General features: G+C 51.5%; 1 protein-coding gene across 5 annotated transcripts in view; it reads right to left on the bottom strand.

Annotated features, from left to right (window-relative positions):
* The window catches only part of Prkar1b (protein kinase cAMP-dependent type I regulatory subunit beta), a 135,127-nt gene that overhangs the window by 33,068 nt on the left and 84,285 nt on the right, over nt 1-17,774 (bottom strand). For all 5 annotated transcript variants that reach the window (XM_055598557.1, XM_055598555.1, XM_055598556.1 and 2 more), the window contains exons 5-6: nt 9,657-9,718; nt 9,243-9,289 (exon numbers count right to left, since the gene is read on the bottom strand). In XM_055598557.1, the coding sequence (XP_055454532.1) occupies nt 9,243-9,289; nt 9,657-9,718 (109 nt within the window). The remainder of the gene's footprint in view (nt 1-9,242; nt 9,290-9,656; nt 9,719-17,774) is intronic.

Here is a 17,774-nt window from a genome sequence, read left to right as displayed (position 1 = left end):
GCTGCCAGAATCACTGTTTTTTTTTTGTTTGTTTGTTTTTTTTTTTGTGTGTGTGTGTGTGTGTGTGTGTGTGTGTGTGTGTGTGTGTGTTGTGGTACTAGGGATTGAACTAAGGTCTTATAGTCCTGGGGGATTCTACGAAAGTGCTCTACCACTGAGCCACACCCCACCCCTCACTGGGGGATACTAGGCAGGGGCTCTACCACTGAACCACACCCCACCCCTCACTGGGGGATACTAGGCAGGTGCTCTAACACTGAGCCAAACCCCAGCCCCTCACTGGGTTATTCTAGGCAGATGACCACTGAGCCACACCCCAGCCCCTCACTGGGGGATTCTAGGCAGGGGCTCTACCACTGAGCCACACCCCAGCCCCTCACTGGGGGATTCTAGGCAGATGCTCTACCACTGAGCCACACCCCAGCTTCTCTCTGAGGTATTCTAGATAAATGACTACCCCTGAGCTACATCCCTGTCCTCTCTCCCCTTTCTGAGACAGAGCTTCCCTCATCAGTCCATGCTGTCCCCTCACAGGGTAAAACTCTCCTTTTGCAGCCTCCAGGGGCCTGGGATTAAGGCATACCCTACCACCCAGGCATCAGAAACATTCTTGAGTTGAAGGTGACTTCCTTGTTTGTCTCTGACGAAGACCTGAGGTGACATCTGTTGTGTCACAGGCACACCTGTTGGCGCAGCAGAAGCAGGTGTTGCTGAACGCATTTCCCCAGAGGCTGCTCTGTCCCCGCCACACTTCTGTCCCCATGTGTCATCCTGGGCTGAGTCATAAGTACAGATGCTCTCAGGGTTGGGAGAGGTGAGTCCCTGCTGGCAAGTCGCCAATGGGCTCTCTCCTTGCAGCACTGGGGAAGTCCCTGCCCCCCAGTGGCTACCCCAAGTGGGGGGAAGGAAGGAAAGCCAGCTTCCCCGGAGCCTCTGGAGACAGGACATCCCAGCTGGACCGCTGTGGCGGTGACGTTTTCTCAGCTTCGCTCCCCAAAGGAAGAGTGAGTGTGGCTGGCCTGGGACATGACCAGGGGAGCAGGGACCCTCCCTCACCCTGGAGCCTTGGGCCTAGGGGATCCCCCACAGTGTCAGAGGAATGCATTGTGTCCTCCAAGGCCCTCTGGAGGACAAAGGGCCATCCTTCTGTGCACACTGGCCTCTGTCACAGCTCCCCCACCCAGCTGGTACGCAAAGGGGCTACTCTTCTTTGGTTCCATTTTTTTTGTTTTTTCTTCCTTTAAGAGAAAAATGGTGGGAGGCCCCACTGGGCGACATTATGCCACACTCAGGGCCAAAGGTCTTCCAGCTGAGCTGGCCGCCCTGTCCTGCCTGCCTTCCTCCTTCCTGCCTGTCCCTGCTCAGCCCTGGTGCAGTGAGCGACCCTCTGACCCAGGCACCTTTTCGCCCCAGGAAGTCTGCAAAGGATGACCAATTCCCATCTGCAGCGGCTCTTCCAAATAGCAGAGACTTGGGCCACAGGCAAGCGAGACAGAGATACAAGCCTGGTGTGGTGGCCCACGCCTCCTGAGCTTAGCCCCTGAGAAACTGAGTCTGGGAAACTGAGAACATAAAGCTAGCCCAGGCTAGAGTGCAAGACTCTGTCTGAAAAAGAAAAATCAAGGCTGAGGAGATGGCTTGGTTGATAGAGGCCTTGCAAGCAAGAATCTGTGAATTCAAGCCCCAGAAGCCATATAAAATGGCTGGGCACAGTGACCTGGGTAGGTAACCCCAGTGCTGAAGGGGAGGGGCGGGGTACAGACGGGCAGATCTCTGGGGTTCATTCGCTGACTGGCTATCCTAGAAGAATCAATGCGGTTCAGGCTAGTGAGAGACTGTGTTAACAAAGCAAGGTGGACGACAGGATGACTCAGCAGGGAAGCACTTGCCGTGCAAGCCTGGCGGCCGAAACTCAATCCCTGGAGCTCAGCAAAGGTGAAAGGAGAGAACTGACCTCTGACCTCCATATATGTGTGGTGTCAAAGGCACCACTCCCCACACACCTCACACCTGCACTCACACATACATGCAGGCGTGGTATAATAAATAAAGTTAAATTTCTGAAACAAAGAGGATGGGGCCTGAGGAATGATGCCCAGCCTCCCTTGAATGTGCACTCAACATGGACACACGCTCACTGCTCACGTGTGTGTGGACACACACACTGGAAAAAAAAAAAAAAAAAGAGAAAGAAAAGCCATTTTTTAAAAAAAGTACTCTGAATTTAGACTCCTGGAGTGGCCTGGCCTCTGCATATTTTAGGGGACTCATGGCAAGGCTTGATCGTGAGCCACACACCCAGGTGGCTGGTGGCAGAAGGTCTCCTGTAGAGTAAAGTCCTGCAGAGCCTCCAAAAGCTGCTAGACTCCTGGAGCAGCAGGACTCCAGGACCCAAGAACATCACCCTCTTGGAACAGACAGACCAAGGTTGCCAGGAGCCCAGGGGGGCCCAGACTGGGGCAGGACCAGTTCTGACTCCTTTCTCAAGCACTCCAAATCAAGTGGGCAGGATAGCAGTGGGGAAGAGAAGGTAAGGGTGATCACAAGAGCCAGGCCTGGGGGCACGGGGTTGTCATCCTTGGCCAGTTCCTCGGAGCACTCCTAAGTAGTCACCAGGCCAGTGAGGGTCCCCCTCATTGAAGCCGAACCTTCCTGGGTGTGGCCCTCACTCACTCTTCCTCATGCTCACACGCAGTCCCAGAATCCCAGGTCAGGTCAAGACCCCCCAGTCTGGAGTTTGCCCCAGTGTGAACCCCACAGTCTCCCCTAAAAGAATGGAGTCACAGGAGATCTGTGCGAGTCCAACAGCCCAAGAGACTGGCAGCACCCCAGCCTGTGCCACCATGCCCGCTAGAACAGCACAGCGTTTGGGATCTCACACTCTAAACCCTAGGGATGTTCACTGCCACGCTACCGACAACAGCTATGACCTCAAACCAGGCCACCAAGGTCACGGAGGACCTCAGAGATGACGTGCCATATGGGTAAAACATGCTTGGGAGGCTCCAAGATCTTCAGGAAAATGGCACAGCCAGCCCTGCATTCAACAAACAACTAATGGACATCTACCAGCCCTTTGGAAAGCAGATCTCCAGGAGACATTCCATGCTCACTATGGGATAGCTTGCAAGAGCCCATAGGATGTTTATCAAGAAAATGTGGCATATGCCTCCGGTGGAATATTACTCAGCCTTGAGCAGGACATTCTGACACTTGCTGCAGGGTGAATGGATGGATCTTGAAAAAGAGTTCGATTATTTTCAGATCTATTTGTTTTTATTTTATGTATATGAGTATGTCTGTGCAGGCAGAAGAAGGGGTCGGATCTTCTGGAACTGGAGTTACAGTTGTGAGCTACTGTGTGGATACTAGGAATCGAACCCAGGTCCTCTGGAAGAATATCCAGTGTTCTTGAACCACTGAGCCACCTCTCAAACCCCAGGAATCAGATTTATAGGGATAGGAAGTAGGAAGGGGAGGATCAGGGGCTGGGGTAGGGCCATGGAGTGACTCATTACAGGGACTGAGAATCAGTGAGGCAGTTCAGACAGGGGAGGACTGGGGAGACAGGTCAGTGGGTACCTGCTCACTGTGGAAACGTGAGAGACTGAATTCAGTTGCCAGATGCCATGTTTTTTTTAAGTCGGGTGTGATGGTATATGCCTATAATTCCAGCTCTGGGAAGGTGGAGACAGGTGGGTGCTAAGGTTTTGCTGGCCAGCCAGCTTGACTGAATTACATGCTCCAGGACAATGAAAGACCCTCTCCCGCCAAACAAGATGAGCAGTGAGTGATAAAGATACCTGCCGTTAAGCTGTGACCTCCGCAGACATGTGATCTCCCCCACACTGAGAGAGGAGAGTTCTGGGAACCGGTGATGGCAACAGCTGCACTGTCCATACCATAGTTAATCTCATGCTTTAAGCACGTTAACAACTTAAACATATGTGCTCACCAGAAACTCTGGCAAACTGAACAGTCCTCCCACCCCGGCCCAACTGCTGGACCAGATAGCAATGCCCAGGGATGCCCAGTTCCTGGGTGCACACCATGCTACCTGGGAGGAAGGCATCTTTTGCTTGTTTGTTTTTGTGAGACAGGCTTTCTCTGTGTGGCGCTGGGATCAATGACGTGTGGCTGAGGGAGGGAAGCATCTTTGAGGCAGGAGATTCTCTTCTCCTGGAAAAGGAGGAACCCTACCTACCTAAAGCCCACAGGGACAGTGTTAACCTTGGAAAAAATGGGGGACTCCCAAAACTTCTTTTACCAGGGAAGACTCCTGACCCCTTTCCCAATCTTAACTGCCTGCAATTGAGTGTCCTTTTCAGCAGAAAATGCTGTGTCACATGGATAAAATAAATTGGAAAACATTTGTCTACTAGAAAAATGGTTTACAGTTCTTGGCTAACGTACTCACGCTGTCTAGCATTTACAAACTCTCTGTGGAAAGCCATGGTTTTAACCAAGACTGAACCTTGGGCCTTTGGTCCCTGGTCCTCTAGGGCACTGCTAGGAGAACAGTGTCCATCCTGAAGGGGTGCTCCAGAACCCCTAGCACACTGGCCTGCTTGGAGGAAGGGGTACAGACGCTGCCGGGAGGGGTGAAGCTGGTGACAGCCCTCTCAGGTCCCTGCCCAGGTAAAGGCAGATTGCTGGTGACTGAGGGCATGCTCACAGACCTGTCTGGCCTGAGGGAGGGGTGACAGAATGCAGCACACTGAGGCCGTGGAAGCTTGCTGAGAGTCAGCAGAGTGATTATAGTAATATATGCCCATAACTCAGCCGGGACTGACAGCTGGCTTCTCACTCCCGGTCCCTTGCTGGGCACCCTTTGATGCCTTTAAGTGTGGCCTTCCTTGACGGCCCCTGTGTGTTTACCCTGCACCTCCCACATCACAGTCCGGTTGTGCCCAGCCCTGTGGGTGCTCCCTGCCGCCCACCCCTGCTCCCACTGGAAAGTCTGAGAGATGGATGGAGGTGTTGGGCAGGAGAGGCCGGACGCACCCTCGTCGGTGCAGGCTTTACACCACCGCAGCCGGTACATCCTAAACGTTAGCCAGGAAGCGGCATCCACCCACGATGCCCAGACATCCTGGTTTGGCCTGCCAGGGTCCAGTAAGGGCCTCTAAGCCGCCTTTGAACCTGAACCTCCCAGCTGGGGGGAGAGGCGGGGTAGATCTATCGAGACAATATATTTGAAGAACTGTTCTGTGTGAAGGTGAGCTCACTCTTTCCTTCACAAAATTGCCTCCACATGTCCCCAGGCTGGCAGGAGGCCAGCTAGAGCTTTGACCATCATTACAAGGCAGAGGGGCCAACCTGAGGCCAGGAAACCTCAAGCTAGGCTCCCACCCTGGCCCCTTATTGTCTCATTGGAGCCTGGAAGGTGGCTATCTCTCAGAGAGGGCTGGAAGGGCCTGATTCAGATGAGCTATGACTTTGGGGACCCACAGTCCTACCTTGAAAGGATGGAGGGGAGTTGTGAGAGATCCTGCCAGTCCCATTCACCGCACACTACACATTCAAGGGGGTCATGGATGAAAGCCCAGGGTCAGCATTATCAGTTAATGTGACTTTCAAATTTTGCAGGATTCTGGGCATGGTGAGGTAGAGGCTGGTTTCCAGAAAGAGATGGAACTTCAGTCTAGGCTAAAATAATGAGGGCACTGTGGCCATCCAGGGCAGATGGTAGGCATGGAGGGCTTCCCTGAGGGTGAGAGGCTGGAGGTGGGGCCTGCCTAGTTAGGACTGCTCGGTGGGAGACTCCCTGTGCAGCCTCTGGTTGCCGTGATCACCATGCTCGAGCCTCTGGGATGAAGCCCCCCACAGCTGAGGCAGCCCAGGGTGGAAGGGACCGGAGCAGAGCCCCTCTCCAGCCTACACAGGTTCTGAGTCCACATGCACATGGCTGGGGGTGGGGCGTGGGTCAGGGATTCATAACCTTGAGGGCAGGCAGCACCTTTCCTGCATCCATGTTGTTAGGATGCCAAAGAATGTGTGTCCCACTTCCCCTGCGGTCGCCCCAACCTTGTCTTTGAACTGAAAGATTCTAGGTGACTTTGGTGAACACAAAGGAGGTCACATTAGGGTTCAGTGGGTAGAGCGCTTGCTTAGCATGCGTGAAGCCCTGGGCTCCATCCCCAGCGCCACATAAATCACATATGGCCACACACACACACACACACACACACACACACACACACACGTCAGTAATCCCAGCACTCAGGAGGTGGAGGCCGGAGGATCAGGACATTCTCCAACACCTGAAATTTCCTTCAGGCTGGAAAAAAGAAGAAAAATGGAAGAGGAGAAAAGACGTGAAAGAGGGAGGGGGAGGGGCGGTAGCCTATTCCATGAAAAAGATGGGCCCAGATCAAAACCCACATGGGATCCCAGGTTACAGGGGGAGGGTCTGGGCCGCTGTTATCACTAAGATCAGCATTGACCAATGTTCCACCGCAGATGGAGACGAAGGGCCCGGAGGGTACTGAAGGATGAATAAGAGTTTGCAAGGCAGAGAGCAGAGAGTATAGGAAAGCCACAGCCAGGAGGTGTGAGACCCTGTTCCCTAATCTCTCTGTTGACTGTCATCTATCCCACGAAGCTATAACAACAACACCCCCAAGGCAGGCCCGTGTTGGTTATTTCCAGACTTACCATGGGAGCTGGCAATGCCCCTGAGAGGAAGAGCTGACGAACGCTTGGAAAGGGGAAGAGAGAGCAGCGAGTGGTGGGTTTAGGGCCAGGAGTAGATAATAAGCCGGGAACAGGGCTTGGGAGAGCAGCTACGGGCACAGACTTGGAGAGCTTCTACCCCAGCATGGCATAAACCAGCACTTGTCACCTCAGCACTCAGGAGAAGGAGGCAGGATTGACAGTCACAGATCAGCCTTGATGAGTTTAGGCCAGCCTGTGCTAAACCAGGTCCTCTTCTGTCTCTATTTCTTTCCCCCTGGAAACAGGGTTTCTCTGTGTAGCCCTTGGCTGTCCTGGAACTCACTCTATAGACCAGGCTGACCTTGAATTCAGAGATCTGTCTGCCTCTACCTCCCGGGGCTGGGATTAAAGACATGTGCCACCACTACCTGGCAACCCTCATCTTTAAAAACAAAAACGAAGCAACAGCACAACCCAAACAGCCGTAAACTAACAATTAGAAATGAGTTATCCATGCCTCTCAGCCATTTCAGCTCATCAATGCCACTTCCAACAGAGAGCCAGAGATTGGTCCTCGGGACCCACTCATACAAAGTGCTAGGGGCCAAGACTTCCTCCCCTTTGTACCAACCCTGGCCTGGGTTAGGGAAGAAACCTGGCTGGGTTTTTCACGGTTGTTTGTTTGTTTGTTTGTTTGTTTGTCTGTTTGTTTTAGCCTGGAGCACAGCAGAAGGAGGTCATAGCAGGGCCTGGCATCAGAACCAGTTTTTAATCCTCCACCTCACACTTCCTCTGAGTGAGTAGCCCCAGGGATCACTACCTCCCGACTCAGTTTCCTTGTTTGGGGAGACAGGAGGCCCTCCCTCCCCTGAGACCCTGACCCTGGGTTGAGCTGTCCGACCCACCAGGTCAACTCTTCATGACCCCACTCCCCAGCTCGGGACAACCAGGGTGAGTCACTTCCTATGTGGTGGCTCCGGAAGCAGGTGCGACAGTGTGGTTCCCAGAAATGCATTGTGGGACAAAGTTAGGCTGCTGGGGAAATCAGAAAAGGCTTTTCCCAGAAATAGCCCGGCTGGACAGCAGCTCGGGAGAAGAGGCCAGGCCTGAAATAGCTTGCCTAACCCCGGGGCACCAGGCAGGGTGTGGCCTGGACACCTCCAAGGCAAGGAGGGCAGAGCAAGCCCCCTCAGACAGGTGGGGCACAGACTATGGCTAACTGGAAGATGTGGCTAAGCTGAGTGTCAGCCCAGAGATAACCTGGGGGCCGACCTACGAACTGGCTAGCAATTTTAAGGACCCTGAAACATCCTGGAAAGACTCTATCCATGTCTTCTGTCCCAAAAACAGACCTTCAAGAAACAGGCCATAGAAACAGCCCCAAATAAACAATTGAACTGTCAGGGAAGGGCAGCTACTGACACCACCCTCAAGAGCTGACAGGGAATAGGACACTAAATGGAGAAGCAGGGACTCAGAGTGACAGCAAGAGGAAGTAAGGGGACACCCCCCGTAAGGCTGACATCAGCTCAGACCCAGTGGCAGCCCAGCAGTAGCAAGAGGAGGCCCCAGGCTGATTCAGAGAAAGACAAATAGCCAGGTATGATGTCTGTGGCTCATGAGTATCACCACAGTACATAGGAGAATGACAGGCAAGTTACCACAAGCATGAAGACAGCCTGGGCTACAATGTGAGACCCTACATTAAAAAAATAAAATAAAATAAAATAAAAAAAATTAAAAAGTCAAAGAGACAAAGAGACAAAACCGTAAACCGTCTGGATAGAAAACAGACCCCTCAGCTCAGGGAAACATGTTCTGGAAACAGAAGCCAGACAAGAGGACATCGGTACCTTTCTAGCCAGAGGGCACTGGGGGCTTGGACAGGGGTGGCCATGAGGTAGAAGGAAGGAGGACTCAGCTGAAGGCACAAGGTGCGGTCTCCAGAGGGGATGGTTCTAACATTACAGTGTGGGGGCGGGGGATGGGAGCTCTATGAACATGTGAGCTCTTTGTCCTGCGTGTCCTTCAGTGAAGCTTAGGTGCATGCTGGCACAGAAGGTGACTGTCACCCCGGGTAACATATAGCCTCTACAGGTGTGAAAGTCCTTGCTCGTGTGGCCACCATGAACATCCACTATAAGCCTGCAGCATTTGCAGAGGGGACCTAGCCAAACAGAACACTGTAGGACACTTTCCACCCAGACCCTCTGTGAAAGCACCTGCCTGACACAGCTCTCCTTCCAAGCTGGACTGTCATGGTCTTATACTGTCCTCTAGCCAAAATGCATTATTGTTCTGGAATGAAACAATTGAGATAAGGTTGGGTGAGTGGCTCAGCACTAAAGCTCCTGCCTAGAATCTCCCAGTAAGGGGTGGGACGTGAGTCACAGAACACCCACCTAAGTGCTGGAAGCTCTGAGTTCCATTCCTAGCACCATAAACAGACAAACAAACATTAGGAATCTATTGAGAAAGAAATTCTCTCAGGCTGTGTTTGTGAGACCTGGTGCTAAGCTATATAAAGTCTTCAAACCAAGCATGTGAAAAGAACCTCCTGTCCAAAAACCATGATGGATACTCACATCTACTTCTCCTTGGTCAATCACATAGAAATTATCTCCTTCGTTACCTACAACAAAACAAAGAAACAACAGATGTAAATCTAGCCAAGACAACCCCACACACACACACACACACACACACACACAAACCCTTGCAACTACATGCACGAGCCAGTGCCAAGTAAAACCAGCCCCAGGTACCAGTTCCTGGGCATGGAGCAACCCAGGCTGGTTTCATACTCAGAAAGGTCTACCTGCCTCTGCTTCCCTAATTCTCTCTTTCCCTCTTTGTGAAGAGTCTCACGCCATAGCCCAGACTGGCCTTGAACTCGTGGCAATCCTCCTCTCTCACTCTCTCACTCACTCTCATCCACCACCACTGGAAGCATCTTAAGTTGGTCAGGACAGATGATAGGCATCTGGTGGTGAACATACCTTGCTGTATGACTATTTCCCCAGCGATGTGAGTGACAGGAAACATGGCATCAAATATGTCACTGAAAAAACAAACACAGTTGGGAGATGTAGGTGGTAAACATGCTTCCCTCAACATACACTAGTCCTGCCCACTCTCTGCCAACTAGCCCCACAGAATCCAGTCTGCAGGCCTTGGGGAACGGATCCCCTCCACGTTAAGAAAGGGATTAAGGCCTTTAGCAGCCCTGCTGTCCAGAGCTTTACGGGCGCTCTGCACACAGCCAACAGACACAGCCTGTTTATTTGACTTCTTTGTCTGTTTATTTTGCTTTCTTAAGACAGTGCATCATGTAGCCCAGGCTGGCCCTAACTTCTGACCCTCCCGCCTCCATTTCCCCAGTGCTGAGGTTTCAGCCACTGCCCTGGGTTTATGGGGTACAGAAGAGTAAACCCAGGATTTCTACATGCTAGGCTAGCCCTCTCCCCACTGAGTCACATCCCCAGCCCCTGACTGGATTCCTACAAGAAAGGAATGACTTAGACACTGTTTTTACAATCCAGCAAGGAGAATAAGTCACAGTAGGTTATGAACACTTCTCGTGCCAATAAATACAAGTTGTTTGGGGCATGGCCATCAAGCCTGATTATGTGGATTTTGCTGGCTTTCCCCCCCAACTTCTTGAGGAAAATATTTACAGTCACAAGAGTGTTGATAATTCCAGACACAGAAATGAGAGAGCAGCGCTGTGGCTGTAGCTCATTGGTGGAGCCCTTGCCTCACATGTGAGAAGCCCCAGGTTTAATTCCCAAGCACTCCAAAAATGTAAAGAGATGAGGCATCAGCCCCAGATGTGCAAAGCTAGGCTACGTGGACCCTGAGAGTCAGTAAAGCTGGGGAACCCAGACCAGCCAATGTGCCAACCCTGTGGCCTGGTGGCTTCATCTTCTAAATGCAGCAGTACAATGGGCTGTTGGACAGAAGCCAAATGGAGTGAGGAGGGGTGAGCTATCAGAGTCCTGCCTAAAACGGTAGGGACGTGCAACTCGGCCACACATGTTCCAATCATGCCATCTTACCAACATAGCCCTTATAGCACAGTCAAAAATGCCAGCCCTCTCTCCCAAGCTGTGACATCCACCATCAGAGACCTCCTTACCTTCAGGGCCCCTGGCTCCCTGAGAGAGGAGGCTGTGCCGCTGTGGAGTACAGAACCCCTCTCCAGGGAGTGTGCATGCCTGGGAACATTCGGTACTTCCCTGTCTACCCTGACTGCTCAAAAAGGAGGGTAGTGTATGCAGACTGGTAAACTAAGGCAAGCCTCAGAAGAACTCAAGGGTTTTCTCTGGCTGAAGAATATACAAAGCCATCTGGGGAAAAAAAAAAAACAAAAACAAAAAAAAACACAAAAATGAAAGATCCAGACTGCTTCGTGCTCCGGTTCCAACATCCAGAGAATATAAATAATTCTTTACAAGACCTGTGGGAGATCAGCCTGGTCAACATTCCATCATGGAGAAAGGAAAAACACACGAGGCCACACCCCTTGCTGAGGATTCACAGTCAACAGTTGTTAAGGGAGGGGCCAGTGAGGCCCCACCCCTTTCCTGAGGATTTGCACAGTTTATAGTTGCTGGGAGAGGGCTCACAGATCCCCCACCCTCCCCAAGGCTTTACAGAGAGTTACTGGCTGATGGGGATGGAGATGAGGAAGGGGGATTTTCTTCAGTGGTGTAGCCACTACTAAATTGCCCAGACCCTGTAAATAACCCCTTGGCCATGCTCCTGTAAGCACAGAGTTCTATGACACTCCTTGGTCACCAAAGAAATAAAAGACATCAAGATAGAAGGAGGGACTGCTTCGAAGAAGAAAGGTCAACTGGTATGGGAGGGGACAAGAGAAGGCAAGGGGAGGTGAGCAAGACCCCAGGCTTTTCATTCCTGTTGGAAATGTCAAAGTAGCCCCACCGGCATCCACGGCTACTTTATCTAACCTTAAATGTCTGGCTATTTTCTCTTTATTCAAACACACTTCCCTGGAGCCCTTCACCCTAGCCCACTAACATCTTAGTTTTGAGTTTGCTGTGCTCGCTGGAAGAAGGAAGGCAGTCACATGAGGGAGCTGCGGGCAGGTCTCAGGCCAGCTCTGCATGTCTGTCTCTTGACAGGGTGCTTCTTGGCCATAGCATCTCCAGCATCTGTAGGAACCATCCCAGCCTGGCTACATTTCCTCAAAACCATGAAACAAGGGTCTGCGAAAGAGCAGGTCTTTAACAACCGACCTTTTGGCTCCTCCCACGCTAAAATAATAACCCTCCACTCATAATGGTTTTGTGCTTGTGTGCGTGCGTGTGGAGGCCAGAGGGCAAAAGGCTGTCCATTCCTAAGTCACTCTCCACCCGAAGTGTGTGGGTGCATGTAGTGCTGTGTACGCTGCGCACGCACATCTGTATGGGTGTGTGGGTGCCTTTGAACATGTGTGGAGGCCAGAGGGGAGTAGCAGGTGTCCTGCTCTCTCCTCCTCCTCCTCTTTCTCTCTGCCTCCACAGCATAAGTGCAGCCATACCCTGTGTGTGCCAGGGATTTTAACTCAGGTCCTCATGCTTACCCAGCAAGCAATCCTCCTACCCATGGAGCCCCTCTCCACCTTAGTTTTTTGAGACTGAATCTCTGAGCCTGGACCCTGGCCAGTAAGCTCCAGACACCTTCCTGTCTTTGGGTGTTTACACCTGAGCCACCTCCCCGGCCTGGAGGAGGGGACTATGTGTGTATAACATATTTATACATATTATAAATATAATGTGTGTGTGTGTGTGTGTGTGTGTGTGTGTGTGTGTGTATTATGCTGTAAGTAATTAAACAGACCCTGTGTATGACCCACCCATGCATTCAGGCAGCTGCCTGCTTCACCACCCTGGCTGCAGACACTCTTCTGAGATGTTCTTGGTTCCGCCTTCCTGATCCTAAGAGTTTGATGTGTGGCTGGCATCACCCCAGCCCACCTGGGTTGTCACTCCCTGCCCGAGCATCAACAAAGGAGGCCCACTACTGCCCCTCGCACCCTCTTGCTCTCCCTCTTATCTGGGTGAAAATGCACCCAATCTAACAACCTTCCTTTCTTCTTTGGCCTTGCTCTGTAGCCCAGGCTAGCCTTGAACTCAGGACGATCCTCCCACGTCAGCCTTCTAGTGCTGGAATTACTGGTGTGAGCCAGCTCACGCCGCTTCTGTCGACCTCGACCCTCCGTGGGGCCCTAGCCTCCTTTCACTCATCCCCCACCTGAGGACTTTGCAGATATTCCCATGTTTATGCAGTCACAGAGTGGGCCACAATGACCATTCCAGAGCCCCCAAGATGAGGGCAGACAAACATGATCCCATCTCCCTATTCTATGGGGCACGCTTCCACTCAGGATTCTGCCTGGATTGGCCAAGGCAGGAAGGGACTGAAAACATTTTCTGAGCAAGCAGTCCCCGAACGGAGGGTCTGGCTCTTCATGTCACTCAAAGGTGGCTTAGCAGGGCAGCCTTTTGCTGAACGTCATTGACCAACCCCCCACATCTCTGTGAGCAAACCAGTGTGCTCCCCGCCCCAACCCCCACCCAGCTGCATGGCCAACACAGAAACAAGCTAGGGACATGGAGACGCCAAAAATGCCACTGGAGCAGCCAGGCTGGGCCTCACTTAGCACAGAGGCTAACAAGCCAGGTTTCCCTCTGAGAAACCTGACACCGCTTAAGACAACTCAACAAGCTCCATCCATGGATCTACCCACTCCCTGCCTCCTTCCAACTTCAGACAAACCTAATCCTTTTCCCTCTCTCTCAGCACTTAATGGCATTAAAAGGCCACTCTGCCTGTAAAAAGAAAAACATGTTCCCACTCTGATCCGGAAGTCACCTCCAGAGGGTTCAACTGAAGCCACAGGCAGAAATCATAAACAGCCTCCCGTTTGGAAACCTGATCAACCCGCCCTCTCTGTCAACAACACTGGCTGCTCGAAAAACAGCAGAGGCTCTGGAGTGCCCATTGGTCAAGCCAATAGTGGAGACAAGCCCATCAGATCACCACAGTGGGCAGTGTGAGCCTGGCACTGCCCTGAGTCCTTTTGGCCACCTCTGGTCCCATGCACACCTGTCCTCACAACGTTGGAATGGTGATGACCTCTGCTTCCAGTTAGGGAAGCTGGGGACACTGGCCTGCTCTCATCTAGCAAGCCTTTTGACAGCGTTTACCTAGGCCGTCACTCCTCACCAACATCTCTTCCTCCTGCAGCAATGGATAAGAGAATGGAGGGGATAGACAGATGAGTGGATGAATGGATGGGTAGGTGGCCAACTGGATAAGAGGATGGGTAGACAAGTAGATGGATGAAGGAAGGGACCAAAGAATGAATGGATAGATGAGTGAATGGATGGATGTATGGAGAGGTGATGGAAGGATGGGTAAGTGGATAGACAGACAAATAAATGAGTAAGTAAGTGGGTGAGTGCATGGATAGATGAGTGAGCGGATGGGCGGATGGATGGATGGACAGACAAACAGATGGACAGATATGGGATTGAATGTATAGACGAACACATGGATGAGTGGGTAGGTGGATGGATGGATAAACAGTGAGTGTGCTAGTTGGATGATGGATGGATGAATGGATAGATGAATGGAAAGATGGATGGATGGATGGATGGATGGATGGATGGACTACAGAGTGAGACAAAAAGAAAGAAAAGAAAGTTGCTAGGTTGGTGCACTTCACCCAGATAAGAGGAGGAACAGAGGTGCACAAGGCAGTTGTGGGCTTCCTTTGTAGAAGCTCAGGCAGAGAGTGACAGCCCAGGGCAGGATGGATGGATAGTGGATGAACATTATAAATGGGCTGGTGGATAGACAGATATATGGATGAAGTGGACAGATGAATAGACAGTGGATGGATAGGTGGGCAGATGGATTCAAGGACTGGTGATGGACAGGTGAATGGATGGGTGCCTGAGTGCTGGTGACATACAATGCAAGAGTGGGTGGATGTATGTGAGGAGAAAGACAGGGCTGAAGAGAGAAGACAGACTGACGACTGTGAGCAGTGAGCGGACAGAAAGGTGGTGCAGCCTTTCTTGATATACACAATAAATAGAGAAGACTGCGGCATGACCGCCTTGGGCCCATCACCTCTGCGCTAGGAAGCGCCGTAATTCCATGACATGGAAAGGTGTGTGTCCAGCGATCAACACTGGGACACTCCTTGCACTAGACAGAAGTCCAGAACTCACAGTTAGGGCTGTACTGAAAATCCTGGTAGTGGGCCACGCATGATGGCATGTACCTTTAATCCCAGAACCCAGGATTAAAGGCTGGTAGAGCTCTGTGAGTTCAAGGACAGCTAGGGTGCCACAGTGAGGCCCTATCTCAAAAACTAATAACAATTTTTTTTCAGTCTTGGTATTGTTGAAGAGCATATTGTATGGTCGTTAAAAACTGACAACATGGGGCCACAGAAACACACCGGAGCACTTGCTGCTCTTGCAGAGGACTCAGGTTCGATTCCCAGCACCTATATCAGGTGGTTTACAGGCAGCTGTAACTCCATTTCCAGAGTACCTGATCCCCTCTGCAGGTACTTGTACTCACACATACAAGCACATACGTACACACAAACACACACAGACACAGGTAATAAAAAAAGAATCTTATGAACTGATGACACACGTGATAAGGGGGAAAGATGTTTATGATGTTATCAGTGGAAGAAGTGACTGACAAAGCAACACAATTTAAAAAACACACACACACACACAATCACCCAGCACTTGGGAGGCAGAGGATTGCAGAGCTCTGTGAGTCTAAGGCCAGCCTGTTCTACATAGTGTTCCAATACAGCCAGAGCTATACACAGAGACTCTGTCTCCTAGATAGATAGATAGATAGATAGATAGATAGATAGATAGATAGATAGATGGATAGATAGATAGATAGATAGATAGATAGAGTGAAACATTTGGCCTGATGACATGTCATGATGCTACTCAGCTGCCCTGCCTCAGGTAGAGAGGGGATAGGCAGCAGGTGGCGTGAGCTTTTAACCCCAGCACTCAGGGAGGCAGAGGCAGGTGGATCTCTGGGAGTTCAAGGCCAGCCTGATCTACAAAGTGAGTTCAGGGGGCAGCCAGGGCTACACAGAGAAACCCTGCCTCGAAAAAAAAAAAAAAAAAGCAGAGAAGGTCTGGGCTGAGTTACCCTCATATGTCATTTGTTTATTCACGTGTGTGTGTGTGTGTGTGTGTGTGTGTGTGTGTGTCTATGTATGTATTCTAGTGTGGGTGTATTTAAATGTGCTCAAGTGTGCATGTGCTTTAGTGGGCATGAGGACAGTGGACAAGGTGCAGCAGGCACTTGTCTCCTTCCGTCATGTTGGCTCGGGGACTCAAATACAGGCGTCAGGTTTGGCAGCAAGCACTGTTCCTCTGTCAGCCACCATGCCAGCCCTCCACTCTGTTTTTTAAGATGGGGCCTCTCACTTGTCTGGGGTTCACTGATTCAACATGGCTGATCAGTGGGGAGGCCCGAGGAGCCTCCTGGCTCTTCCTCCCTAGTTGTACAATTATAGACCAGATGTTATGTCTATAATTTTATGTCCAAAATCAGGTCCTCTGGCGTATACAGCAAACACATCACCACCTGAGCCATCTCTCCAACCCCTTTACTTGTATTCTTGATGTTGCACAAGTAATTTACGAATCTATGTATTTTTCTTTAAAATTGCCCAGTTCCCTGTCAAGGAATGCTCTGTTCACTCTTGCTGGTACGCTGGCAGAGCACAACAGGCGTCATGTATGGTTGTGTTGTTGTTGTTGTTCTGCTTGTTCTGTTTGTGTGACAAGGTCCCTTACTCAGTAGCTCAAGTTGGCTTTGAACTCTAGATCCCCCTGCCACAGTTGACCAAGTCTAGCACTGGACCAAAAGACACATACCACCACACCCAGCTAACATTTTTCAAGCATGACCCCAAGGCAAAAATCTCAACTTTAAAATTTCAGAGCACATCTTTGAGGGTGTGGGTAAGACCCCAAACCCTTACCTTAGTGCACAGGCAGAAATTGAGGGCTCATGCAAAGCCCACACTCTGACAGTAATCCAGTGTGCCACACCCACTTCCACTTTCTGCATCTGCCACGCCCTGCTGCCTGTCCTCAGAGCCCTTCAGTCCTGATGAACAGACCCTGCACCCAGTCCTGAGCCACTGGACACACAGGATGGGACAGTCTCGGCTGCCTCCTGCCTTGTGATTCTCACAACAGCTCATTTCCCCTCCCAACAGATAGGGCTCCTGGGCACTGCCAGCTCAGGTCAGGAGGGACTCAGGAATGCCCTGCCTGAAGACACTCTACAAAGCCCCCGCTGGCCCTGTCCCAGCCTCCACTGCCCTTCCTCCAACCTCAGAGGGGGATGCCAGGGAAATGGCTTAGTCATCAAGTGCTTTCAAGGGCCCATGTCTGGCTCCCGCTTGTAATTCCATCACTCGGGAGGTGGAAGCTTAGGAGCATCCTGGAGGGAGCTGGCCAGACAGCCTAGCTCACTCAGTGCCTGTCTCAAAGAACCAAATGAAAGACTCTTAAGAAGCAACGTCCATGGTTGATTTCTAGCCTCCACATGTGTACACACACACACACACACACACACATACACACACACACACACAGATACCAGTGTGTGAGGGCCCCACAGGACTGTGATAAGTTGGTGAGAGACTAAGGAAACAGGTCTGCAGACCCTGGCAAGGCTCCCATCAGGCAAGGCAGGGCACGTGATAGTGGAAGCCCCCCTAAGGGCAATGATGCGGCTCTGTACCTCAGGGGACAAACACAGGAAGGCCTGGATCCCTACCCACGGGAAACCTTCTCAACAACCTCTCACTTAACTTCACTTCGAGGGCTCTAAGACCACCCCCACTTTACAGATGCAGAAACTGAGGCTCGGAGGTTAAAGGGTACCTCGGAGGCCAAGCCCGGGCAGCATGCTCTAGTGGCTATACGGTGACCCACACAACATGCTGCGATGAGCTCACACCTGCCTCACAATTCGCCAGAGAACGAAGGGAGAGGTGTGGCCCCAGCCTAAGGAAGATGGCTGTTTGGGTCTGTGGC

The sequence above is a fragment of the Psammomys obesus genome, unplaced genomic scaffold (genome assembly GCF_907164565.1).
Source record: "Psammomys obesus unplaced genomic scaffold, mPsaObe1.curated_primary_1811, whole genome shotgun sequence".
Classification (NCBI taxonomy): Eukaryota; Metazoa; Chordata; class Mammalia; order Rodentia; family Muridae; genus Psammomys; species Psammomys obesus.
The sequence above is the reverse complement of the archived record's forward strand: the minus strand, read 5'-3'. Positions and strand labels throughout refer to the sequence as shown.